Source organism: Lepisosteus oculatus, chromosome 23 (assembly GCF_040954835.1).
Source record: "Lepisosteus oculatus isolate fLepOcu1 chromosome 23, fLepOcu1.hap2, whole genome shotgun sequence".
In the NCBI taxonomy this organism is placed as follows: domain Eukaryota; kingdom Metazoa; phylum Chordata; class Actinopteri; order Semionotiformes; family Lepisosteidae; genus Lepisosteus; species Lepisosteus oculatus.
Window position 1 is genome coordinate 6,577,007 of NC_090718.1, and position 27,702 is coordinate 6,604,708.

Here is a 27,702-nt window from a genome sequence, read left to right on the forward strand (position 1 = left end):
CTGTCCTGAACTGTTGGTTGTCCCAATCCCAACACACTCTGTTGGCTTTATTTAAGGTTTGTTGTTGGGTTTTTTTTATTGTAATTTTCCTTTTATATTTTCCTTCCTCAGTACCTCCTAAAATCACAACTATATCGGAGAACATATCTGTGAATGAAGGTGCCAATGTGACCCTCGTGTGCATTGCAGCTGGAAAACCAGAGCCCACAGTAACCTGGAGACATATCTCACCAATAGGTAGGTGCTTTTTGTTACGTGATTGATCACCAACAAATATTGTTCTGTTTGTTTTTTTCACACAAGATGAAGTTGCTCTTTACTTATCAATCTAATTTTCTTTCGCAAACCCAGAACCATATGGAAGGACTGGGAACTTGTGCACATACACCTCAGAGTTTAGACAGAGGTGTTTCTTAACAATCACTAATCACTAATGTCATTGTTTAATGCAATCACTAGTCACTGATATCACTAAAAGCTCAAAAGTGATGCAGGTCCCAGGTCCAACTCATTCGCTTACCTGTTGTCCCTACCAAGAATGGGCTACATTTTCAGACAGGGCAAACATTTTCCCCAGAGATTGTATTGTTATGCCTCACAATTATGTATTGTGATTTAAGTTCCCATTAAAGCTTGAATAAATCCTGAAATAGTGCCCACTAAAATAGTGATTTTGATACAGTTGCGTTCTGAATACCCGCATAAATAACTAAACTGTTGTTTTTTTTAATGAAGTCAAACATTTTCATGAAACATATTGAAAGAATTTCTTCACTCATTAGCAGATTGTTGCTATGGCATGACTACTGATGCTTTATACTGTATAATACATAGTGGTGTACTGAGAGGAGTTCAGGAGTTCTTAGTTAATAAGAGCAGAAAAGGAAACACATAGAAATCACTGTACCTATAAAGAAAGTATTCTCAGTTAATTCTACACTAGCACGTTACCAGATTTTGCAGGGCTGATTTTCAAGCATCTGAAATATTAGCTTCCAATATGGAAAACAAAAACAAGGACCTACTTACAAATCATAATTTACGCAAGCGACAGGCAACCATTATTCTGGTCTCCTTGTCTGATTGACTTTGAGCTTTTGGTTTCTTAATTAAAGCAGCTATTTGTTACAATTAAGTAAATTAAACTTCATTTTGAGGTTTTAAACAAGGGCTGGATTACAGAAAACAACAAAGCACACAGGACAGTGATCCTCACAGACCATGTTTGCCCACTAATGATTAAACAATGATCTGTAGAACAGTGGGCTACTAAAGACGATTTGTTGTGCTCGTAACTTAATTTGGGTTTATATTTAGGTAATATACCATGTACAGCAGTTAAAAATGTTTAGCAGCAGAATTCAGGAATTTAAAGGTTTAAGAGACAGTAAGTCTCCAAGGTTTTTTTTATCTGTTGTTTTTCATATAATTAGATAATTAACTGCAGTATGTAAATCCCATAATATTAAACTGTTTAGAACGCAACAGAAGTTAATTACACACTGGAAAGCAGGAGGAAAGAGTGAAACACAATAGTTTGGCTGTAGGAGAGAGAGATATACAGTAGAGATATTCCGTGGCAAAGAAATACGTTTACCCTCTATCTCCTTACATACCTGACAAAGACTACACAGCTCAAACACTGTTACACTTTTTTAAACTTTTCAATGTAGGATTAACCAAGACTTGCACAATTTTCAGCCTGATGCAGACCCCAGCTATGAACTTGGTTTTAATTTAATAATTCAGGATGAAAGAAAAATGCACACCTTTTTGCTCTTGATGGATGCTTAAATTTGCAGTTTTAATTAATGGATTCAGTATTAATATTATATGACTATACGTAAAAAAAGTACTCAAAATTCAAATTGCTGTATTATAGGCACAGGTACTGTATCTGTAATTACAATTTGTAAATTGTAATACTTGTATTGATTGTCAGGCTCATAAGAGTGAATTCAGTTTCTGGTACAAACCTACAGAATGACATTTAATCATTATATCTGTACACACTGAAAGGAAACACTGTGTTAGTGTTATTAGTGTTGTCTTTCATTTTGCTGCAGCTTTGTTCAGCGAATTGTTTATATATTCTCTACTTCTTCAGACTGAAATGCCCCTTCCTGGGTTTTAAAATGCTGCAGTCAGAAGATGGCATTGTGTGCACCAGGACTTTTTGACTTTCCTTTGTGTCTTTACAAGGATCTTGGAATTGAAATGTTAATTTGACAAGGATGTGGCTGCCCTGTTCTCAGAAGATAAGTGGAAAGTACACTGGTGGCCTTACTCTTTCAGACATGGTGGGAGTCTAGGTTGAAAGCAGGAAATGTACAACCTTTTCGGTAATGAGCTACTGTTTCCCCAACACACACCGCTGTTTGCAGTCCAGCTCATCAAAAGTGACAAAAATTCACCCAGTCATGTGGAATCAATAAATATATAAAATTTACGCAGGTACTGCATATAGATGGTTTTCAATGGTTGTCCTACTTCTACACCACAAAACATTGATGTTTGATACAGTATACACTTTATCCTCTCCTGCTAAATCCCAGAATTATTCTATAAAACTCTAGGGAGAGCCCATTACTCCCTGGAGCATTCCTCAGTTTAGAAGCCCCCAAAACCTTATCTAATACTTCCAACTTACAATTTCTCACGAATCTTTTGTCCATGGTTGATCCATCTGTCGGATCTATGCTTTAATATCCATACAATTCAGTGTACAAATGTTCAACTATTTGTAACAGCTCTTCTGTTGTATTTGCTTCCGAGCCGTCCTCTCTCCCGAGACCTTTCAACCCATTTTTGTTCCCAAATATTTCCTTAAAAAATCACTTCCAGTTCTAACACCTTCTCCTAGTAAAGGAACATAATCATCTTTTCTGTTTCCCTCTACTTTCTTTAGTACTTTCTGCCCTTATTTTCTCACTAAAATCCCATCCCGAATCCTGTGATTCAAAATATGTTTGTAGTCTTTTTTTTTCACAGACTATCTGTTGTTCTCATATGTTGTCATATCTTATTTTTCAGCCATTCTCACCATAAGGCTTATGAATGAAAAAAAAATTAACATCAGCCAGTCCATATACAGTACTTCTGGGGACTGGTTTGCTTTCTCTTCCACTAAAAACTTCCAACATCTTCTCCCGCAGTTTTTGCCCCTACATTAAAAAAAGGTTGTAACAATAAATGAAAATAATCTGGGATCAATATTCTTTCTGTACCGTCTAAACTCATACAAAAATTGTAATCAGTTCTTGAGGCTTGCTTGAACTTTCACCCATACCTGTATAAAACCTTTACCTTCGGTCAAACCACCCTAAAAGACTCTACTAATCTAAAATGCTATAAATTGTTTTTCAAAAGAAAAGCAGACTTATCCCATCTGATTTGTTCTACTGCATGTTTTTTTTTTTATTGGAAGCAAGTAAAATTCTCCCCCCTCCACCCTTCACCCAACACCATGCCGGTTAACATTTTCACTCTATTCCCCAATAACCTCCCAGATTTCCATTTTCTTCTGAAGGACCATACAGTAAGCATTTATTATGGTGAACTCTGACTCCAAAGAGACCACAACTAGTTGCAGAATTCTCCCACTCCTTACTGCTGTTCTCTTTTTAACCTCAGCTTCATTATTCTTTAACATCACAACTCCAACAGGTTTATTTTAATTTGAACCACTCCGAAAGGATGGTCCCTATGAACTCTTCCCATTCTCTATACTCTCCTTTAAAAGGAAGATAACATCTGAGCTCTCTTTTGTGATTAACCCCCTTTTGCATTACACATAAGGCCAGTAAGAGACATTAGAAACTAGAGGAAAGCTGTCAGTTTCATTCCACACAAGAAAAAAAACCACCTTGTCTTATTTTACCACCTTCTGCTCACCCTCTCCTTTGAAGTCTTTCTTTTCCCGTATTCTCTCACTGTCTCTCCCCTCCTCTAGTGCACCTGATGATGAACCCGATTTCAAATGTAAAACTTAAAAAATTTCTATGTAAAACCTCACCCTTCCTCCCAGGAATCTCTTGCCTCCTCCTCCTCTGAATGTTTCTTTCCCCCAAAACTTCTTATCCATCTGCTACAGTGTCTATACCATTCCCACTGTGGCTCACTATCTACTCCAATCTCTACCCCATCTTCAGAAGAAGAGTTTGATTCCTGAGCTCTATTCTCCAGTTACCCAATTCTACTCACTACAGTATCTGTTTCAATCTCTGTTTCCTGTCCAGTTTCTCCCCCTCCCAGAGGGTCATCTGATGCACTCGCCACCTACTCCCCTCCATCTTTTTCCACCTTCTCATCCCAACCTACAGTTTCCCTGCTCCAGCCTTATGATTTGTCTGCTTCATACTGTCTTCATATCTGCTTACCATTCAACATTTCTCACTCTTATTCACAAAGGTTTTACAGCAGCAGGTTATAACCAGAGATGTTTCTCTCCGTGAATTGCATACCCTACGATTTAGGCAATTTTCCTCTCCATGAGCCAGATCCAAACACTTCCTACACGCCCAGTTTGTACATACCATCACTGAAAACCCCATCTCTTAATATTCAGCTTCGCCTGATCCTAAAAAAAGATCGCCTGGTTTTCTCCCAGAACTCCCATTGTCTGGGAGGAGCGATGCTGAAGTCTCACCCTGTTGGGTCTGCTAGTGCCCTTACAGCCACTTTCCGCCAGCTTTAGGTCATCCATGACGTTTTACAATCATAATGTAAAGATGTTCTATCACTCCTGCGATTGCTGCAGATTTATTAGTGTGAAATCCAGCTGCTTCTTTGCTGTGTTAACAATAGCAGTATGAGCTTCAGTTTAGTTCTTTTTTTTTACTGAAGTGTAAAAATAGGTCAGTGATGAAAGCATTGCTTTGATCTGTGTTTTAGGATGGAAAGCCAGGGTGGCATGCACAAAATGCACTGCGCGTTTTCTCTCCATCACTGCTTAGTATGGCATTATATATTTTTCCTGTGCTATCATAACCTTTGTCAAAATTATTAAGGTACTGCAATCTACTGTCAAGGAAAGACAGTGTACCTGGTACTGAAAAATTATGGAATACATTAGTTGCTCTTCTACGAAAATTAGGAAAAGAAAGGTCTGAAGGATGCAATTACAGGATCAAGAAAGACAGCTTGTAAAATGCAGAGACTATGATACAGATGTCCGTGTCATATCCCAAAAAGGATGTTGTGTATTATTTAGAAAATGGCACAGACATCTGTGCCTCTGCATTTTACGACCTGCCATTCTTGCCTTATAAGCTGTCTGCTTTCACATCAGCAGCACAAACCATTGTGTGAGGATGTCAAATCCAACCTAGTCATCTAAAATTCTAATATTGATCAGCAGGACTGGGTTTTAATGTAATTTTACTTAATAATTGTTAATTTAATTTTGATGTATTTCTCAAATGAGTGGATTTTTATATTTTTATACAGGCACATTTATTTGGAGTTGCCATTATTTGTAATTCACAAACCACAATTAACACTTATATAAGCATGCATCAACAGGAAATTGTTTTTAATGCAATGGCAATATTTTAAGATTTTACATATATACATGTACAGCATACAGTATATACACAATGGATGTATGATCTTTTCTACATTACATTTCTGCTAAATATTTCTGCTAGTGATAGATATGTTAAAGATATTCTGTCACTGCTGCTATTTTCTTTTAATTTTTCACACTACCACTAACACTATTTTAGTACGAATTTACATTTGATTTTTTTAATCCTAGTAAAATTCTTTGACTGACTCATGAATTATGGAATTGAAATGCATTCGTAGCTTGCAGTGGTCTGTTCATTTTCATTTTCAGTGCTTATTTCCAGCACAAGTTCTTAAAAGGTCATTTGCTAAGAAAATATGTCTGAGGCTCATTGGAAATGTGTTCACATTAGATAACAATTCAGAACCCCTGCTTAAAGCAATATAAAGATTGAATATGGTGCTTATGGTTCTAGTTGGTTCCTAAAGAAGTGAATGGTGACGACCATCCTTCACCATTAAGAAAAATGCAGAATGGAATGTGCACACATATACAGACTATCCATATGTGAGACTAGAAGCTCAGTAGGCTGGGGTCATTCCTGGTTTCTGACACTTGAAGCTAACATCCCCCCTGCCTCCACATCTGTACACCCCCGGACATCCATACTAGTTTGAAACAGTGTGTCTCACAGCTCCACATCTGCTTGAACCATAGCTGTACCGATAAAACACAGAAACATCTTGTTGCCAGCCACAAAGGCTGCTCTCGATGGGCTTCCCAATGGGCTCAAATGGTGCAGGCACTCACCCAAGTGGAGGTTGAGCTCTATGAATCATTTGATGCAGGTCTGAGCCTGGGGAATGCGACTAATGGAATGTGAATGGGATTCCCTGAGCAACACTGCACAGCTCGCTGAGCCGCACTGAGGGTAGGGTTTGAATAGATGCCTAGGGCTCTTTCAGCTCTTGGCAGACCAGCAACCCTTGGAGCCTCCCTGGTGTTTTTAAGTTTGCAGTGCTCTCAGTGAGGGGTCCAATCCAAAACAACTGGCATACTGTATGTTGTAGTGCCCTATGACGTTTGAAGTGACGAGCTGCTAAAAACATTAAAGGGTCAGAGGGGTCTGCCTACTCTTCCCAATTCTCTCCTGTGAGAGAAAAAGAAAACTGGTGATTCCAAAATCAGTATGATCAATATAACTGATATATTTAATAAAATATTTAATAAAATGATGCCCCCTGTTCGTTCAGTAGTGATAAGTTTAGTAGGAGAAAAATGTCAAGGGACAGAGACAGCAACCATCAGCAAGTCATTACCTTAAAAAAGCACGCTACAGTCTTACTACTATATCTAAATAACAATTGGTTGAGTTCAGATACCTCATTAGAAGAGAGATGGGACTGATGATGCAGAGACACTCCATTACAAATTGTTATAAAAGGCAAACTGGAAGTAGTCTTATAAGCACAACAAGGTCGTCAATACTTTTTGTGACTTTTAAAAAAAGAGGCACAGAAACCGATTTCATGGTTCATTTAATTAAATTAAGCACAGGTGGACAACCAACAGTCTGAAACTAGAAACTAGATCTACATAGGGTTGTAAAAAAATGATCCATGCCACAAGAACTGGTTTTAATTTTGACTACCAGCTCAGCAACACAGGCCGGGTCTATTTTGTGGATGAGAGAAACTCAAATTTCTGAAAGCATGAGTTGTAATCACAGTAATGGCTATAGTTTATCGTTGATATGTTATCGTGAAGGAATTGCATGGGTGTTTTCTCACAGGCTGTTGAACACAAGGTTCTATTAACATGGTTAAATAGCCTGTGATCTCATCTCTTGGGTGTAAACAATATAGATATAAATACGGCCATATCATTAAACAGATGAAAACAATGAATGTTTGAATTACTTAAACATTACAGTATAATAAGAAAGAATTACTTAAACAATATAATAAAAAGGATTATCAGTACTTCACTAATAATTTTCATCTCCACCCATACTGTCGAAATCCCTTAGTGATAATAGGTTGTGTTGTCATCTTTATATCACAGGTTTTCATTTTTCGAAAATAAGGATTGCTTATTTAGAATTAGAATGTATCCATTAACATATTTGATGGTGAAACACAAAGTGTGTGCAGATCTAGATGGATTTTATCTTACGCTGGCATCTCACTATGTTGTGGTTGTTACCTATACAGTGTACAACCTATTAAATATACATTATGACAAGTCAAATTTATTAAATTTTGTTCATTCAAACTACATGATTGTATCTTCTGCTGCTGTCCCATTCATTGTCCTTTCCTTCCAGAAGAACAGATGCCTTTAAAATAGTTGTACAACAAAATTAGGAATTACAATTCAATAGCCTTCATGCTACATTGTCTGACATTTGATAAGACCCTGGGAGCTATCTCCGGTGAGGTTACTGTCGTGAAACGACACTGTACCTTTAAAAGACACACACATAGTCAAAACCAGGGAGCTTTCAAATAAACATTCACAACTTAAAAATACTGTTGTCACTCTCCTTAGAAATTAACCTATATATAATATATATTATTACTCGAAGACACAGATGCATTTGTGGTATTATCTACTGTATTCATTCAGTCCTCAGAGCAACATTCATCATGCAACTCCTTTGTAACCTTGACACAAGGTTGGGTTGCCGAATTATTATAAGATGACTGTCACCCTGCAGCCTACAGTGTGTGTAGGCCTGGGAATACAAATGAAAAATAACATTCCAATTGTGAACAGTACTGAAAGCACTCTGCCAGGCATATTCAATACTGTACACTTAATGCAATATACACTTCCTTCTAAATATATTCATAACCTTGATGAAATAGAAACAATTAACATCAAATAACAGAAAGATTCACAGATTGGATCCTTGCTTAAAAAATCTAAATGTATTCCTGTACAGTGTATGCTGATTTTAGAAGCATTGCACAGAACAACAGTGTATTTGTTATACTGTACATAACTTAAGGTCAGAAAACACAACAGTCACATTTATTCACATCCTTTTATGTTTTCCATGTGTTAGCTGCCTCTAACTAGTTTTGGAGGCTTCCATAGTACTTCCAAAAAACAGAATGTCATAGTAGATCTAAATAAATGTTACCCTCTTTCTGATTAATTATGAAAATTATGATTTTGCCCTGTGCAATTTTATTATGCTTTCAGTATAAAGTTATTGTTAGACTTTTTTTAAAATGAGACATTATCCACAGCTCATTCTGCAGTGTGTGGTGTCTTTTGTTCCTGTTTCACCTGGAGTAGAAATAAATGTGGAGGGCACTGCATACAGTATAAAACAATATTCAAAATTGAAATGCAGTGCAGTAGGATCTCACACATTCACAAATTTGCTCTTTTGCGACTCGGTCTGGTTGATGGAGGCTGGTGTTGAAAAAGAGCAGAGTGGGATGAAACCGAGCTGAGGGCTGTGATGAAAAGCTTTCAGATTAACAGTACAACAGACGAGGAGCGCGAGACAAATCGAGCGAGCGAGCCTCCGGGCCAGCCTCTCTGCCAAGTAACCACTGCCTCGCATCCGAGTCTCAGCGTGCTCTTGTTTTTGTATGGTAACAGACGCTGCTGGTTGTGTGGGCAGTTTGGGGAATGACAGGCTGGAGACATACAGTATTTACAGGCTCTCTGACAGTTTTATAACCCTTTTCATTATGGTGGGTTGTGCTAATCATGGAGGCAGAGAGGGGAAGTGCAGGTATCCGCTGGACACAGAGAAGTGATTCATGTTTATTTTAGCTTCTATAAGTTTGTTTGAGATGATCAATGTTTTTAAATGAAACCAAAGCCAGTGCATTAGTACTTTGATTATCTTATAAGAGAGTGTTATTGATGTCTTTTAGCCATACGTACTATACAATTTGATCAATTATGTAATGGTATAGTGATGGGTTTGGTTATACAGTATGTGAATTTGGGTATTTGCAACGCTTCTCTGCACTAAAACCCATGCGACTGTCGAGACCCTATTGTACTTAATAGTGAGTCGATGTTTTCCTAATCATTTTCCCTTTGATTTCTGTAATTATAAGGTGTATTGTATATTTTTCTTGTAATTGTAAGTCTTTCCATATATGTTGAATATGTACAGCATATTCACTGGCGGAGATGTTAGGAATGTAGAACTCCATCTAAATCCATGTTCTCTCATTGTTGGGCAAGGCCATGACACAGACTTCTGTAACCTTCCCTGGTAAATCTGGTGAAACCTGCAGTTCAATAACACACCATAGTGTTCACATTAATCACCCCTTTTGGTGATAATACAAGAAGAATTTGATTGGACTTGGTTGGCTAGAAATATATAAAACCTCACTATTCAAACTTTAGATATTTACTGTATATACTTTAAATATATTAGAAAGACTACTCATCTACTGTAGTTCTATATATTTTCATTGCATTACAGTTTAAGGGATTAATTTGGTTGAATGTTCACAGATTCGTAAATACTTGCAAGATTGTCTTCTCTTCTCGTCACGAGCATGTGAATTAAGAGCAAAAGACTTCCCACTCCTCATTTTCATTTCCTCCGCTTCAGCTGTCAGTGGCGTTTATCTGCCATGGTTGCTGCTACGTCTCTTCAAGCACTGCTTTTTCTGTCCCCAAACAGCAGGTAATGAAAAAAAAAAAACACTGCCTTCCTGAAGCAAACTTCAGGGTTTTTCTTCTGTCACTCAACCGCACACAGGAACCTCTGGGAGAAGAATCATTACGATCAAAGGTTTTAAAGCACTGTGAAGGGGCCGATTTCATGTTAATTACTTCTTGTTTCCAAAACTTTAAGAAAAGGAGTGTGAGGGAATGGAAATCCACCTGGAGTCACCAGTATTTTAGGGGAATGAAATACCGGTTATTTCATATTTGTTGTTTGACATGTCCTATTTTTATAGTACTGAACAGTACAAAAAAGATTTGTTTGGTGTTTCATGAACTAACGCAACATAGAAACGTACAGTAGTTAAACAGGGGTTTCCAAAGTGTCTCATTTTATTTTTAAGCGAACCACCAATGTACAGTACTACTGTAAGTTGTGTTTTAATGACAGTTTTGACTCAGGTTTTCCACATGTTCTACATGAGATTTCTCTTGCTTTACAGCACAAGTAGAAAGGGTAATCTTTACTGTTCTAGTCAATGTTGGGTAGGACACTTGTGTTTCTGCCAAATATACTACACATTTTATCGAAAACTAATTAGCTACTTATCAATTAGCTACTATCAAATAAACTAGATATGTCAAATTGCCTATTCTAGTTTGTAACCTTTCTTATGTTCTTAAACGTTCTAACTAGTTTTATTTTTTGCTAACAATTGTTTTTTCAAGGATGTTATGAAGTCAAAGGACTACCACAATGCCAGTGAACTGTCTTGTCAAACTTTTAAGTTAATTCCTTATTTATTTGCTTGGTGCTTTTGTACTAAGTGACTTAAAGTTTCGCTTGTTTATACAGCTGGGTATTTTACTGGAAGTATTTCACTAACGTCTAACCCACCGCAAGTGCCACCAACCAATCCTGTTGAGGTAGTGAAAAGCTAAATTTGGCATTCTGAGACATAATTCCGTACCGCAGACACGAGTTTCGACACACTGCATCTTGCTCAAGGGTACAACAGCACTCTCTGACCTGGGATTTGAACCCACAACCTTCCAGTTACGAGTCCAGAGCTTTAACTATGGCTACCCACAATCAATAGCAAAATTGATTTGATATAGATATTTTATTGCAAAGGCAGTGCTATATTTGTTTTCTACAAAGTCATTTGATCATCGATTAAAATTAAGATTGGCACATGAAGAAAGTCAGAAGAGAGGGATGGATTGCTGGACAATGCACATGGAACCTTCAGGAATACATGCTCTAGTATCACATCCCTTTCTTTCAGAAAGGCTCCCGAGCTCAACTGGAAATTAAACTAGGAAATTTAATTTCGGCTGAGGTTTCAACTTGACCTGAACATTCAGTGCATGTTTGTGTCTGATAAACGTACCTCAAACTGACAGAAAAAACAGGCCACCTAGTGACAGGACCAGCCTCCAAAAGTTACTGGTTTTGCGAAGCGAAAGAGTTTGGAGTTCTTTAATCATCAGAATAGAAAATTACACTTCCCTTTTTTGAACACAAACTCAAACTCATACTGTTCATGTACTGTATAGTGGCAATCTCTGTTTTATATGCTAATTATTTATTTGTTGTAAAAGGAAATAGTGCAGAGAAATTTAGAAGCTGCTTCATTGAGTTCCAATAATATTTTATAGTCCTTTTCTTTGGTTTGTTTTTAAACATAATGAAATTTACTGTTATCCAATCCAGAGACTATGCTCCCAGTCACTTACTGTGGCAGTATGTTATTTGCTTAACATCACATCGGTAGAACAAAGCACAGGACAGAGTAACCTATACCGATACTTTGTTACTATGTTGCATTTCATTTTCTGCTTCACTGTCTTCTTATCAGTAGCCCACATGACAAGATTAGTATTAATTACATGTTAAAACAAAAATATACACCTCACAAGTCCTTGCTGTGTATTTAATTATGTTCTGTTTCACACCTAGCACAAAACTAACTGTCTTGGGCTTCTGGAGTAAGTTTCTTAGAACTGTTATCCATTAGTTTCTGTTATCGTTTTCATTTACCATGAAAAAGGGCACAAAGGAGATATTGTTTGTTTTGGATCAATTTCCCTTTTTGAGACAAGTCTTTTAATTGGTAAAGGAAATTCTGTGATCTGTGTGCAATCTCTCAATGTACCTTTGCCCTAGTACAATGATAATTGCTAATTTTCAAGTAATGTAAGTTGAAAATGAAATTCAGGGATGACTGGACTGCCAGAGGCGACTGTATCTAATGTGAATATATCATAAAGGTATTTTTTCCCCTTTTCTCAATATATTAGTAATTCTTTGTGGAAATCTACAAAATGAATTGAGAGAGGCAAGCAATTTTTGTATTTACCATTTATTTTAATTTCCCAGAAGCCAGGTGGGATTAGTCTATTATTTTGTTAAAATGTGTATAAAGTTTATGAGACATAACATATTACTAAAGTATATTCTGTGTAGATGAATAAGAATAGGCCATTTTACTTATTGGCAATTTCTCTAAACCTGCTGTCCGTTGATTGAGGTACTGTACATTAGGGCGTGCAGTATATTTATTTGGTTTTCCATGAGGATTTTCTGAGCTAGTAAATAAATAGGAACTAAGATATTTTAAGATAACAGAATCTTTTTTATGAAAAATGTTATTATGTTTTCCACAGTCTTCTTCACCTGAATCTAATCCCGATTATTTGAGGGTTGGACAGATGACACAGATTCCAGATTAAGCCCCTCCCCCCAACCTCTTGCTTTGCATGGGATGAACTGTTCAACCAAGTTTCAGCTTTCTTCTGAATGTGGGAGGAAACTGGTGCACATCGAGAAAACTCCTGAATTTGGGGAAAATAGTTCCTCACATTCCACAATGTCAGGACTCTAATTAGTGGCACTAATTACCGTGCCATTGCAAAGTTCATTCTGTCTTTCACAGTATGTGATTGAAGTCTATACAGTTTAAAATGAAATTTAATAAAAACAAAGGATCGTTTCCTCTCCAACATCAAATCAGAAATGTTTCTTTTCTGTCTCAATGAACAGTAGGTATCACTGTGTCACAAGCAGCGATTTCAGAAAGTTTTCATTAAATGCATCTTTTTATGACACAGAAAGTATAATGGTGTACACTGCAGTAAGGAAAACGGATCATATGAACATAAATATAAATAATAGATATTTCAGCTTGACCTTGGAAAACACAGTGAGGCATGCTTTTGGAGATAAAGAATGAGGAAGGAACAATGATTTGTCTTATTATTAATTTGATGTGCTTTTCTTCTGTGCGTGGAGCTGCCCTGTTGGCAAGGCAACACGTACTATTGCTTGTTCCATCCCATAATCACACTGGTTGATGAATGGGCTGAAGACGTCCGTATGTAATGCAGAAATACTGTAATACAAGTACTACATACATGAAAACGTAACTTCAAAGACCTTATTGTGTATGAAGGCTAACAGTAGATACCTTTATACTTAAACAGTAAGCAGACACCACAGAAATATCCACTGACTGGAACAGCACATGTCTGATGTTACTTTACACCTAATGTAAATCATGAACTGTAACTCCAGATCCATTTTTCCATCTTAAATGGGAAGAGCGAAGTGAACATTTTAACTTCTTGGCCATTGTGGTCAGGGCAAGAAGAAAAGTCTGACCTGTTGACACCAGGGGTGTGCTAAGGGTATCTGTGCTCTTGCTGCCCCAGGTCCACCCTGAGTACTAAACTGTACTGGGAGAAAAGAGTTCTGACTGTGAATAATAAATTGGAAATCCTGCTTTGGCACAATAATAGATTCTGAAGCAGTAGGGCAGAAGTCACAGATGGTGTTGGGGACAATGTGACACTGAGTGTTTGTGGAATTGTTTACAGAAACTAAGTTAATTGGGCCCAAAATGATAAAAGGGCTGTGGCTATCTTCTGGCTCTTGGCTACTAATTAGGTCTCTTGAGGCCAAAATATATTAGAATGGCTTCTAATTACAAGTTGCTTATTAAGCGTCCAGGAGGAAACTGTGGAGTAATTAGAATGATTGTAGTAATGCAGGAGGACAAGTGCATTTTAACAGAAAATGCACAAGAGTGACCTTCTATTCTTTATGTGCAGTACTCTCAGACATTTTGATTTCCTGAAAATATTCAAGGTTAATCATAACTGAGCTACTTGTCTGAACTTGGGAGATTCATTCACAGGTTTAACCCTTATAAAATTTAAAAATCTTCATGTGAGAGAGAATGATTTATAAAGATGAGTTTGTGTTTACTTGGTTAAATTTGGTTGCAATAATTTTATTGCATTGGTGAAACTCTTACAATCTTTTACAGTCTGGGGCTTTTTGGATAATGAATGTCCAGAGCACACTCTTAACCATGTTATCAAATGTTAAAACCTATAACTTGTGTAGTTGGGATGCTCGGAGCCATTTTATTTGGCAAGGAAACCGGAGAACCATGATACAAAACGTAAATCGGTTTCAACCAAAATGAATTGTCATTTTTTTCACAAGTATGTTTTTCCTACATTCTGTGGCAACACCTTCCCATGACTTGGGTAAACTGTGATGTTATGGCACACTAAGTTAGAAGAAACAATGTACTGTATAAGAACTGTGCTTGTAAGCAAATAAAAAAACAGCCCTTTTCACAGATCTGACCTTGATTCATTATTGGTTTTTTAATATCATATTCTCTTGTATCTTAATGGTTGAGCCCTGCCAGAGACAGGGTGAGTTTTATTCAGTTAGATTCTCCCCAGCTTGCCAGACTCCAATATCTCCTCTGAGTTACTAAAGCACTGGGAGCTGAGTGTTGTCAGTGTGGATCTGTCTTACTCCTCCAGTCTCTGGGCCCTGGCTCACAGTGTGAAAACTAGTGGGTGGCTCTGACAATGCGTGTTCTGGAAGAAACACTGCTATCATCTTTCCAGTACCAGCACGGGGGTCATAGCTGTGAGTTGTGTTGATTAAGATTTTCATATGTGGAAAATAAAAAAGGAAAAAAACACTGGCTAATCTGCTGGAAGTCAAACAGTCTATTTTTAAAATAACACTTTTACTTATGGTAAATATGGGATGGTTTGGACAGGGAATGGAACAGGTACAGTAATCACACACCGCCTCCTTACCAGTGGATTCTGATATCACCACAGTGCCTGTTATTCTACAGATTTGATAGATGCATCCAGAAGAAAACAAAAGCTTCATAGTTCAGAAGTGTAAATCAAACTGGAGTTGGATATAAGATTAATTTAACCCAGAACTCCACTCTTGAACATTGCAGTTGTTGTGAAACTTTAAAAATGAGGCACATTATCAGTAAAGTAGAGAGAAGAACAACATTCAAAATATCATTAGCTAAGTATGACAGCACAATGTGTGAAAATGGGTCACGTTACCTTTAATGAAAAAAAAAGTAATAAAATCACAAAACAAAAGAAAAGCCTCAGTAATCCTACATTCACCTAACCCGACCTTCAAGTTTCCATGTTCGATGAGAGGGACCTGTTTTTTTTTTTCAGGCCTACTTAGAGTGTGCATTGATTAGCCAAATGGCCAAAGGAACCTACTGTATGATTGCAAATACACCTGCTGATTGGCTGCAGTGCAGTTACTGTTCATAACACACTCTTTGCATTCTCTGGGCTCTGATTGGTGGAGATCAGTGCAAACTGGCCATTGCCCATACAGGCCTTGCCTACATCCCACTATTTAAGTGAGAGTAGTAATATTTAAATATGTATTTATGGTCATATTGAATAATCTACAGTAGATCATACTGAAAATAGAATATTACTTGATCACATTTCATAATACCATTGGGACATAATCTTGAAAGTCTGTCTTTTTTTGTTTTCTGTGTAGTTCCATCTATGTTTACTTATAGGTTGTACATGTTTAGTTAGAAATTCACTTTGATTTCATATGGTAGATGTTACTATTTGTGCTGTAGTATATGTGTGCCTTTAAGAAAATGCTGAGAGATGAGGGCTCAGTGGTGTTCATTAGGGCAGTAAAATGAGTAACAAGCATGGTTTCTCAGTGTACGTAGTTTGGAATCATAAAATACACAAAAAATGGAAAAGAAAAACCTGCTAATTGAGTCCTGTGCTGAACAAGTGGGTGATAATGGAACAACACTCCATTTTAAGTGGTGGTAGGTTATGAAACCTCAAATGAAACAGCCTTTACTGGGTTTAGTGAAGAGCTCCTCAATGCATGATCCCTCAATCAGAGTCTAACCTAATTTACATTTAGCATGGGTCTGGAACATTATTATTATGATTACACTTCTCTATTGCACTTAATAGGCCCTTATTGCCAAGAATGGTCTTTGTCATTTGAAAGGCAAAGTTTGTGAGCCGTTAGAACCTAAGGGCTCAGAGTCTTCTCACCTTCACAGCTATCATCTTCGACACCAGCATTTTCATGCATTTTATTTGTTCGAAAAGAGAGATAGAGAAAAATTGTTTCCAAGTCCTTGTGCACTTGGCTTTTGAAAGCCATTACATTCTACATGAAATGTAAAACCTAAGAAGATGCAAACCCAATCTGGTTATTTTTAGACATTTTGTCTCCTGGGATGGATCTGATTATTTACATACATACCTCGATAGAATGGTTCGTTTTGGATTTATTTTAAACTGGGTTGTAAACTGGTAGTTTATGAGGAGCTCCTGTTTATCATTTTTTTAAATCGTTTTCAGTGGATGTAATTAAATAGTGCAGTGCTTCTGAGTGAAACTTATTACAGCTCTTTAACAAAGTTATACTGTATATAGTCGATCCTCTTCCTTTTGAAAAGCACCATAAATTTGAGTCCTTAATTTATTCCAGTTTCCTGGTTAACCTAGTTGGAAACAGATGAAGGACATTGCTCCTGGAGGATACTTGCACCTTATCAGTTTCTGTTCTTGTTGAGTTGTGGTCCGGATGTTTTTATTTACTAAGCACCCGCATGTTAAGGATGTTTTCCTTTTTGTTTCACAGCTAATAAATTCAATAGCTAAATAATCAAATAAAAGAACACCTGATCTACCTTCATTGTGATGTAAAACTGTAGTCCTTAAGGGCCCTAGGTCTCCTAATTTTATTCTGCTAATTTACACATGCACATCATTTGCACATCTGCTAATTTACAATATGAAGCACAATACAGTACTGGAAGTGTCTAGCCTGACTATAAGGCTGGTAAGATGAACTAAAACACAAGCGATCATTAGGTATTTTAATCTTAAAAGTCTTAACACCCAAGAGAATCCATCCTGATGTGACCTAAATAAGTAGTGATGTCTTTTTGGGTGGCTGCTCAAACTGCTCTTTGTTCGATTCTCAGAGAATCTGAGGGGGACTGACAGGGAAACTAGATCACAATCTGCAACAAAAACCGATGATTGAAAAATATTCAGTTTGCCGCATTTTGTAGGACACACTAAATAAATTATTTACTGTAAACTTTTAACCCTCGCTTCCTAGTCATCACATATACTGGTTAATTGGAGAGAAAAGCGAGGTTTGTGTGATTGTCTCCTCTTACAATGGAAGATAAAGCTCTCAGCAGCCTCACAGCGCTAAGCCTGCCCTCCTTTGGTGGGCAGAGCAGAGGAGGAAGGGGCCAGATTTACCCAAGAGCTGAAAGGATGTGTGTAACACTGTGAAACCTGTATTAGTGTCCTCATGCTGTCATTGCCTCTCTGTCAGGACTTTGTGCCCGTGTAGTGGTCTGCGGGCGCACAAAGTTGTCAATTAAATAGAAAAGAAACACGTGCCTCATTTTTATTCTGAGTGAACGCAATTCTGGAACATAGCATAGAGTACAATGTGGAATTATATTACTGAAATATATTTGCATAAGGTCTATTTGAAAGTTCATGGATAGTTATAAAAATTCTTTGTTCTTCTGTTTTACGTTCTAACTGTATGTCACTCTTGTAAAAAGTGTTTTTTGTTCATTTCATATTCTTGGTGTTTTATTTTACTTTTGTAGCAAGGTATATATCTCTGCATTCTCCTTTTAATGTCTGTAGCCCAGTCAGATCCTCAGGTTCTTTTAAAACAGAACTTCTCTCTCTCTCTCTCCAATTCCAATTTTCAAACTTGGCCTTATTTGATTCTGCCCTTTCCAAGACACATTACAAGTATTAGCTCTCTTATCTAAATCTAAAACTAATATAAAAACCTGTCTGTTTGGCTGACATATACAGTACTAGGCTGATACTGAAAATCTCCTGGAAACATTTTAGAATGTGTATGGATCTGTACCTGTGACAAGTTGCTATTGATGTACGCTTTGACAAAATGTTTAGCTTGTGCTGAAAAGGTGATCATTTTGCAGTGAGCTATTTCAACAGCCTTTCAAGAGTCTCACCTTTTAATCCAGCTCAAGTGAAACCTGTCTGCTGGATTTAATTTCGCCTGTGTTGGATATACAGTATACTGTCCAAACTCTAAGACACGCATGCAATTCAGCAAATGTTAGCTGGATTTCATGAAAGATGCCCCAGCCTGAGTGGCAGGAGGTGTATGTGTTCAGGAATGAGACTTCAAAGCAAGAATAATGTACAGTAATACTCAGTCCTTTAACAGCTGTACTTACTGTATTAGTCATGAGCAACATAGAGTCAGGAGGATTGAAAAATGCATGTAAGAAAAATATTAATTTGCTATTACTTTGGATTTTTTCATTAGTTCTGAAACAGAAATAGATTAGTTGTCATAATTCACTATAATCACAAAGTAAGGCCTCAGTTATTATTGATACTTCTGGATAGCATGCTACGTATCTTTTCTTGGGCATATAACTAAATAGGCTGTAAGTATGAAGTTTCGATGTAGACAATGCTATTAATACATGTTTTTAAGTCATTAGTATTAATAACATGCCAAAATGATTGCCACTTTATTAACAATCAGTGCAATCATCAGGAACAACTTCAGAAATATAAATTAATAGCTCTGGATTTCTTGTAACTTGAAATCGTGGTTATAGGAGCTAATATTCTTTTAATAGGATTTATGTGTCTCTTTCTCAGGAGAAAATTAAACCATGTTTTTTTTTAATTGAAGTAAAAAAATGTCCATGAAAAATAGTGATCTGCATTTGTATGACAGTGAGTTAAGTTCCAGCTGAGTAGATAAAAAGATTGCATCTCACACTAATTAGTGAAATCTGCTTATTCTGTTGACCAGTTTAATCACAATTTCATGAAGGGAATGTTTGTGTGGAGCTACTTGTAATAAAACAACTTATGTTTGCATAAAAGGCCCATCTCCGTCTTGGTTCTGATTGAATAATTAAATTAATTTAGTAATAGCTGATGAAAATAGGCTTGTTTTCTCAGTTTTCTCATGACAAATAAGTTTCCTTCTCAGCTGATTTAACTTTTGCAATTTAATAATGTACCATTTTTTTTCTTGTGACAAATTGTGTTCTAATTTACTAAAGCTCGCTATTTCCATTTTGTGCATGCTTCATTAGTGCATAAACAATAGGTATTGCTTTCAGCGAATCGTCCTCTTTTTAGTAGGTTTTAGTATGTAAATACTGGATCATAATTGTTGTAATTCTCAGGAAAAAGAGCTGTTGTTTATCTAAGTAATATGTTGTATATTTTTCAGTTTAGTTCTACTTGTTACCAATGCTATTATTAAGAAAAAATAATAATAATTAGAATATAAACCTAAATATTGCAGGTATGGTATTTTTCTTTGTGTATTGAACTGTAGTATAGTTTAGGCAGCTGGTTTGAGGTTCACATGAAATCAAATCTAAAGCATTCAGTGTAGTATGTTAAATATACTGTATGCGCACCCACATGCCTTATATCATTTGAAATATATATTTCTGTTTTATTTTATTTATTATTATGATTATTTTGCATTTCAGTGGAAGTAATGTCAATGGAAAAACTCTGAATCCTCTCAACATGCCTGCTGTCTTCCATAAGGCCCATTCTAGTTCTGCTTCCATTGTTGCCTTTAAAAACTATTTAGCTGTGGTTCACTGCTTAAAGAACAGAGAAGCTCCATCAGAATGGAGAAGCGTACTGGGAGTATACTAGAGAGAGAGAAAAATGTAGAATAGTGGTTCATTAGCTTTTAAACCTTTACAGGAGAATGAACTCTGATTCCGAGATGAATTCAGAGTTCTGGGAATTAAACTTGTTCTTTTTTTTTACTAAGGAAAAAAAAAGAGTTATATCCTTTCCTTTGCAGATGTTTTTGTAAAAAAAGCTTTCTATTACTAGCTCTGTCTAGAATTGATCATTCAAACAGGACTGCTCACTGTTATCAGCTACAATAATTGCTTTTAGCGTGACAGCAATTTGAAAATGTTTCCTTCCTGAAGTCTTTGTTTTGGACATGGATTTTTGGGGAATTTTGTAAATCTTCGGTACTTGAAATTTGGACTAATGCAGTTGATACTGCAGTGTGTTTATTTCAGATGTATCATGGGCTGCTTATTGACGTCTGGGAAACACATACTGTATGGTCTTGTGAAACATGAACAGCGGGGAAATAATTTGTTCTTTTAAAGTGAAACTTTTGGCATGATCATTATATAATGACAGCTATTTTTTTTTCTTTGAGCTAAATCCCATGATTAGCAATAGCATTTCACTGGAAGTGATGGGTTTATTATGTAGAAGGTCAGGATAGGCAACAGGAGAGGGGTTTGACTCCTGGGTTTTAAATGTACATGTTATATTTCCAATCCCTGTCTTTCTAGACAAAATAATCGCCGCACCGTGAGCCTGAGCCAGGCAGACCTGATCTTTACTTTACAATGCAGAGGTCTATATTACTCAGCTGGTTAAAACCCCTCTTCTGTGCCCTGTATACTATTTCATGTTATCTTGCAGTAGAAGTTCATTGTTGTATTTTATTTTCCATTTTGGAATTTTGGTTTGCAACTTTTTGTCACTAGCAACAATGGTAGTAGTACTGAATGTAACAGCACTTTACACATACTTCTATTTTGGTGTGCGTATGGTTTTGTAATTTCCAGTTGGGAATCTCAAACCAAGTAATGTGTAAGTTTCTAGACTCAAGAAGCAATACACAATTTGAGCAATTTTGTCCACCTGGGAAAGAATAAAAATGCTAATATCTAAAGCTACAACATCTGTTGTGACACAGAAAGTGGAAATGTATTTTACCTTTAAGCAAAATCGTGCAAGTGAAACAATTTAATAAAGAGGAGAGCGCAATGGGCACATGACTTTAAAGAAAAGAAAGGTATAGACAGATTAAGGTGCATGTTGCTTTGTTAGCCTGAGGGTTCTGTCGAGATGGATTTTGTTTTACTAGAATTTTATTGCTACTAAGGACATGTCAATTTAGCCATATTACTTTTATAACTGGTGTACGGCAAATATAAATATCTGTCCACCTAGATTTTATCATGTGAGGCAAAGCTGCAAACGGCAATACGCATTCTAGAACGGCTGTGTTTAATTACATTTCAAACAGCATCAGTGCTAAGCCTTTAAAGAGACCTGCGCACGTTAGTGAAAGTATTTTAAAAGTTAACATTATGGTAATGTGAGATGCCTTTGATGAATGTACAGTATGTCCAAATTATTTATTTTTTATTTTTTCTGTTTCTCATTCTCAAGAGTTTGGATGCTCAGCAGTGTCTTGTACTTTAAAAAAAAATGTTTTTGTCATTCTTCTATGTCAATCGCTCACGTAAACGTGTTCCTTCACATGCACAGAAATGTGCAGATGGAAGGTCGAGATGATGCATTAAAAACTGCGTCTTCTGTCGCATTTATATCAAACTGCTTTCACCAAGAAAGGTGCCATAACTAAGGAGGACTGGTCTCTCAGTTCAGCAGATGCAAGCCACTGACAAATTATAAAATAAATGTGGAAAAAAACACAATATTCTACCTCTGGCTGGGTCTCTCATAAAAAGTCAGAGCACAAGCACAGCAGATAGAGGACTGATTGTTATATTCAGGTTTATGATGGATAGATGGCTTGTGGGCTTCAATAGAATAGAACCTGCCACTCAGTATTGTTATAACGGATCAGAGAGTGTCTGATGAAAACTATTTGGCTTGTCACTGTAATAGTCTCCTTATCTACATTTCAAGGACGGGATACAGGTTTGACAGGTAAACCTTAGCTGTTTACAAAAGAATACCCCACATTGCTTTACAAAATACCTCAAAAGTTTGAAAGCTGGAATATTCTCTCTCCACTTATTATGGTAACTTTTTTATTACTATCGATATTATTGATTTACAGTAGATTAGATTAAAACCAGATATTTGGCCACCAGTGGAAAGCAAACATCAGGATCTCTTTGTTTCTAGGAAGAATAGGACTGCTTTAGAAATGTTAATGTGTGCATCCCCAGGCTGCAGAGCAAGTACAGTAGCTGTGCCTTTGGGGAATGGTCTATTTTTGTTGGGGTAAGGAAAAGTTCAGCTTCTGTGTTTGTGGTATTCTTAGCTTCTGAAAGTCAGCATCTCTGAAACCTTTTCATACAAGATGTTTGGCATGACGTTTTGCACTTTCTCACCATCTTTGGAGGTCTGTGGCTGCAGTAATTATCTTCCATTGTATTTTTACCAGCCTATCTGACAGAAAATAGCAGTCTACGGTAGGTATTGCAGTAGATTAAGGGTGTTGACCCTGATGTCCTGGCAAAATGACACTTGAGGCCACTACAATATGGCTTTTCCAAAGCTAACCCTCAAATCAACAGATTCACACCTCTCTTTCATCATCTGTTGTGTGGTTGAGGTTGCTCTAATGGAAATATTTGTAATACTGAAACTGAGTGTGATCTTGATCCTGTGGTCAAGTACTACGGCATGAATACTTAATTGTGCCCTGAACTTTATTAGTTGAAGCAATTTTGTCACAATTTACAGACTATGCAGGTCAGTTAGTTCCCAGGAAAACTGCAAAACCTTGTCAACAAAACCTGGTACTTTGCTGATTGCAGTCACTACTTACAGTACTGTGATGAAAACAGTGTGCAAACCTGCACACTAAGGCAATACTGCAGCAGAAGTAAAAGTCACATATTTCTGACCTTGAACTCCATAATACAATTCTAACTGTGCTTGAGTTTCTTCAACAAAACAGGGTTTCACTGTGTGTACAAAGGTCTGCCTACTGTATATAACAGCTGAGCTAAAATACATCTTTGAGTGCCTTATACTGTACTGTGGGATGATGTTTTAAGTTAAATCACATTTTTTTAAAGTGGCTATTGGTGTTCTTTGTGGTGCCTGACATACTGTAAATAAAAAAAGTGTTCTATTTTAGATTAAATCTTTTACACACCCAGACAATCACAAATTTGAAACACATGACTTTATGTTGGCTTTGTATTGTAGCAGAATAAATTGTGTGCCAGAATAATTATGCCAGAAGTCGCTGTGCCACTTTTAACCTATTCCCCCACTGCATTTTTGCCAGCTGTGGAGAGTGCATCATGAAGTCAATGATTCTATTATTAATTATTTGAAAACCTGTTTTACACTTAATGTTTATGTGAAAGAAAAGGGTTAAAACCATTGCAGAATTAAAAAAATATATATTTATTTTCCTTTCAACAAAGATACGAGTAGGGTTGTGGTCCCTTGTAATTAAATCATGATGAAGCGTTGTTTCTTACCACTGAAGTGGTAGAGATGATTGACAGGTACAACATAGAATAGCTTGAGATAATTTACTGAAAACTATCATCTTGATTCATATGACCCTTTTTTTAAAGAAAATAGCAGAAAAGAGTCGAAACAGTATAAAATGTCTTTTAGTTCAGTAAATGAAAAATGCATTTGGTACAAAAAAAACACAGGGAAATTGAAACCAGCTTTGCTTGTCCTAAAAAAAGTTCTCTGTCCTTTTAGGAACAGATTTGGCAAAATTGTATTTCTGTTTTTTTTATATTCTTTCCCTTCTTTTTTTGCACAATGGTGAAAGCCCATGATCATAAAAGTGGCAACAGTGCTAACAGATTTTATTTCCATATTGTGCTTTCTGTTATTCTCTGTAGCCAAACAAATGAGCCGTAGCTTCTGATGAACTGAGTCAAAGACAAGCTGTCCAGGAATGTGATCTAAGGGGAGATAAGGAAAACAAAACACCGCCTGTTCACTATAAGAAACGGCACTGTCCTCTGGGGCTTCTCATCTCTTGTTCCCTCCTGTGGTACATGGGGAGTATAACTGCCTCATTTTATTAACATTATATGGATGGGTTGAATCCAGTCAGCATTCTGCTTTCTTGGATTTGCTTTAAATCTACAAGGAATGACAGAGGATGTAACAACATGTTGCTCTCTTAGTAGTTCAAGGAGGCAGCTGCCTCAGCATGCGTAGGCTGCAAAGGAACAAGTTAAAGGTTTATTTCCATGCTGGATAGAGAAGAAAAGAAACAACATTTCGGCTGGGGAGCCTTCTCTCTAGCTCACACCCAAAGACAGCTCCACAGCCGAAACGTTGTGTTTCCTTTCTTCTCTTTTCAGCATGGAAATAAACCTTTAACTTGTTCGTTATTTGGTCTCTTAGTTGAGTTTAATTCAGAGCAGGGTAACAGGAGTAGCTGGTTTTTCATGTTGGTCTCACTTGTATAGTGACCATTTCCAGAAAGTATTGCCATTACCTTGCGAACCTCAGTCAAAGACCTTATTACACCAGTGAAACACTAACAGATCTCAATATCATATAACAACTGGAATCAGAAGAAGACCTCAGGTTAACCACCTTTTAAAGCGCTCTATAGAATAAGCATTTTCTTATTCTATATATTGGGGTTGTTTCTATTGAAGGTGAATGTACTGTATGTGACTCATTGCCATATGACAGCTCCTTTTGCATTATGTGTTTTTTGTTTTGTGGAATCAATAGCTAAAATCAATTAGAATCAGTTGTTTTATAAAATAACAAAAGGTCATGAAATGTACTTTCAGGGAAAAGTCTTACACTTTTGGTTGCACCCGATTGCAGCCTGGCTCATCTGTGACTCTGAACAACATTAAAGCAATATTAGGCAGTAATTTCACAACTGTTATCACTGATATTAATGTAGTCCTTTTACAAGCTACATTATAGCTGGTGACATTAAATACAGTAGATTTAATTTTAAAACTCATTATATAGTTATATTATATTATATAAAACTCAAAAAATAGAAGCGCAAAGTTTCAGTGTTCCAGCCTGTCTCTCTCATTGGGGTGGTCAAGAAATTTCAAGAACATCATCTTGCTCTGGGTTTTTCCACAAACCTCTCCCCTTATCATTCACAAATTTATCACTTTTTATTTTTTTTTAGATGGATGTTTTAGTGAAGGGCATCAGATAACAGGTTCCTGCTTTCTTTGTTTGTCACGATACAACTTTTTTTTTCTTTAGCAGAGGGGTGATGGATGAGGAGCTGTTTCTCCCTCAGCCTTGCAATCGCTCTATTTTCCTCTGTTTCTTGTAGATGATAATCTACCTAATGTACCAGCCATGGCTCATCCATGCTGCGCTGGTGGGAGGGGGAGGGGAATGCTATTATTTATGTTTTTCAGTGTCAGGGCTGTTGCGGCTATCCTCTCTCTATTCCAGTCTTTTTGGAGAGATCAGGAATGGGAAGGCAGGCTGGTAATGGGCATGGGATTATTGCTGTTGCAAGACTTTCTTTGACAAGTCTGTAATTGGGGAAGCCAGCTCTTTTTAATGTCTTAAAATATTGCAGGGACCTACAGTATGCATTTTTTTTTTGTTTTCCTAGGTGTACTGTACATAGAGGGAGAATTTGTCTGCCTTTTGTACAGGAAAGCAATCTACCCTTCCACTTTGTGATTGAAAATAGCAGGCCCTACCTATGGCATTCGAGTCTGATTTTCATTCCTGCTTGTGCGCGCTTGTGAAAAATGAGCTTACACCCATGAGCACCTTGGATGCAAAACAGATCAGATGTTCTGATCTGTTCACCGTGTCCTGTGTATTCCATTTAAAATATTAGTTTAACAAACATCTGGTGCATCATAAAGCGAGTAACTAACAGCCTTCTCTTGAACCGGTCAGCAAAAGTAACATTTTTCAAACAGACCTAATTATCTGAGCTATTTTTATGAGTTAGCACAAATATGTTTTGCTGAAAAAATACTAATAATTCTAAGGTATCTTCATCAATAATGGAAACTCTTGCAGGCCTACTGTTTTATTCATTTCTTGCTCAAGTGTTGGTTTTTCAGTAGTAAAGTGTGAAAAAGTCTGTTTTCTATAAAACTAAAGTCACTATATTTATTAGCGTGATGGAGTAAATTATCGCTTCAGTTTGCAACATAGAACGGTCTACAACCTTTTATTTGATGATTTGAGGAATTCAGAGATCCCTGCAATGAAGGGTAAGCAGCATGTGCTCAGAAATTGTCATTTTTCTCAACAGCTTTTGACACCAGGTTAACCAGCATCTAAAATGTATTTCTTGACTGAATGAAAGGCGTTTCTCAGAGAGTTTCCTGTTAAAGTACAGTCTAACCTATAAGAGAGATCATGATAAACTGTCCATTATTTTTTTTTTTCACCATTTGTATTTTTCATTAGGAATTCTTTGTACAGTAAGTGATTTACATACATCAGAGCTAACAGATGTGTGAAATGTGACAATGTTCATAAAAATGAACATCTTTAAACTCTGGTGAATTAACTTGTGATTTTAAGTTTATGTTTACATGACCTTGTTTTAGGCAGGGTTAAAACTAAACTGAGTAAGCAGAAACAAGGGTTGATAGAGGTGAACAGTGAAGCTCAAGGGTAAGACTGCAAAGTGGTTAGTACGGTACACTTTAAATTGCTGGTGATCGGTTGTGTTTTGAGGTGGGTTTAGAGATGTACTGAGTTTTCCCTATTGTTTTCTTCTCCTACAGTAGGTGAATGTACATTCTTTTCAACTAGCGTCTAAGATAGAATCAGTGCTTCTCACATCCTAGTACTTTTATTTTTCTGCCCAGCTGTGCTGCAAGAAAAAAACAAAGAGGTTGTGACTGGTCCCTTCAAAAGAAGGAGGGTTTTCAGTGGTTCCAAATTATCTGCCCAGTTTCAATCTTATCCATTTCTTTAAGTTAGTCACAGATCTTACCTTATTGTACAAAAGGACTGTAAGAAAGCTGCAACCTTGGGTAACCACACTGTGCTGGGGAGATCTCCCTCAAACTCCTGGTGGGACAAACTAAGGACAATGATACATTTCTGTTATTGTTATATTGTACGTTGCACAATGTTGCACACTTTTCTGCAACTTGATACTGTATATGTAAGTACTGTATGTACAGTAATTGCATGGTTGTTGTGATTCCTAATAAGCTATAAATTAGTTTCTTTGCTATGTTGGTTCCGGTGTAGTGTGTGAACATGACAAATAAGTAGGAAGGTTTTGTTTGGGATTAATGGTGATTCAGTGGTTAAATATGAGAAAATAAGTATTTTAACACTTGAAGGCTCTGTTGCGGTTCTCTTGGCATTCCTTGTCAGGTATCAGAGTCCTCTAACGATTCTAACGATCTCTGGTGTGAGTGATTTGTCTT

General features: G+C 36.8%; 1 protein-coding gene and 1 long non-coding RNA gene across 8 annotated transcripts in view; one reads left to right on the top strand and one right to left on the bottom strand.

Moving 5' to 3' along the window:
- Positions 1-27,702, top strand: part of ntm (neurotrimin) — a 356,899-nt gene that overhangs the window by 309,635 nt on the left and 19,562 nt on the right. For all 7 annotated transcript variants that reach the window (XM_015337796.2, XM_015337799.2, XM_069182680.1 and 4 more), the window contains one exon: positions 112-237. In XM_015337796.2, coding sequence (XP_015193282.2) covers positions 112-237 — 126 coding nt within the window. The remainder of the gene's footprint in view (positions 1-111; positions 238-27,702) is intronic.
- Positions 1-27,702, bottom strand: part of LOC138224679 (uncharacterized) — a 60,664-nt gene that overhangs the window by 1,009 nt on the left and 31,953 nt on the right. The window lies entirely within an intron of this gene.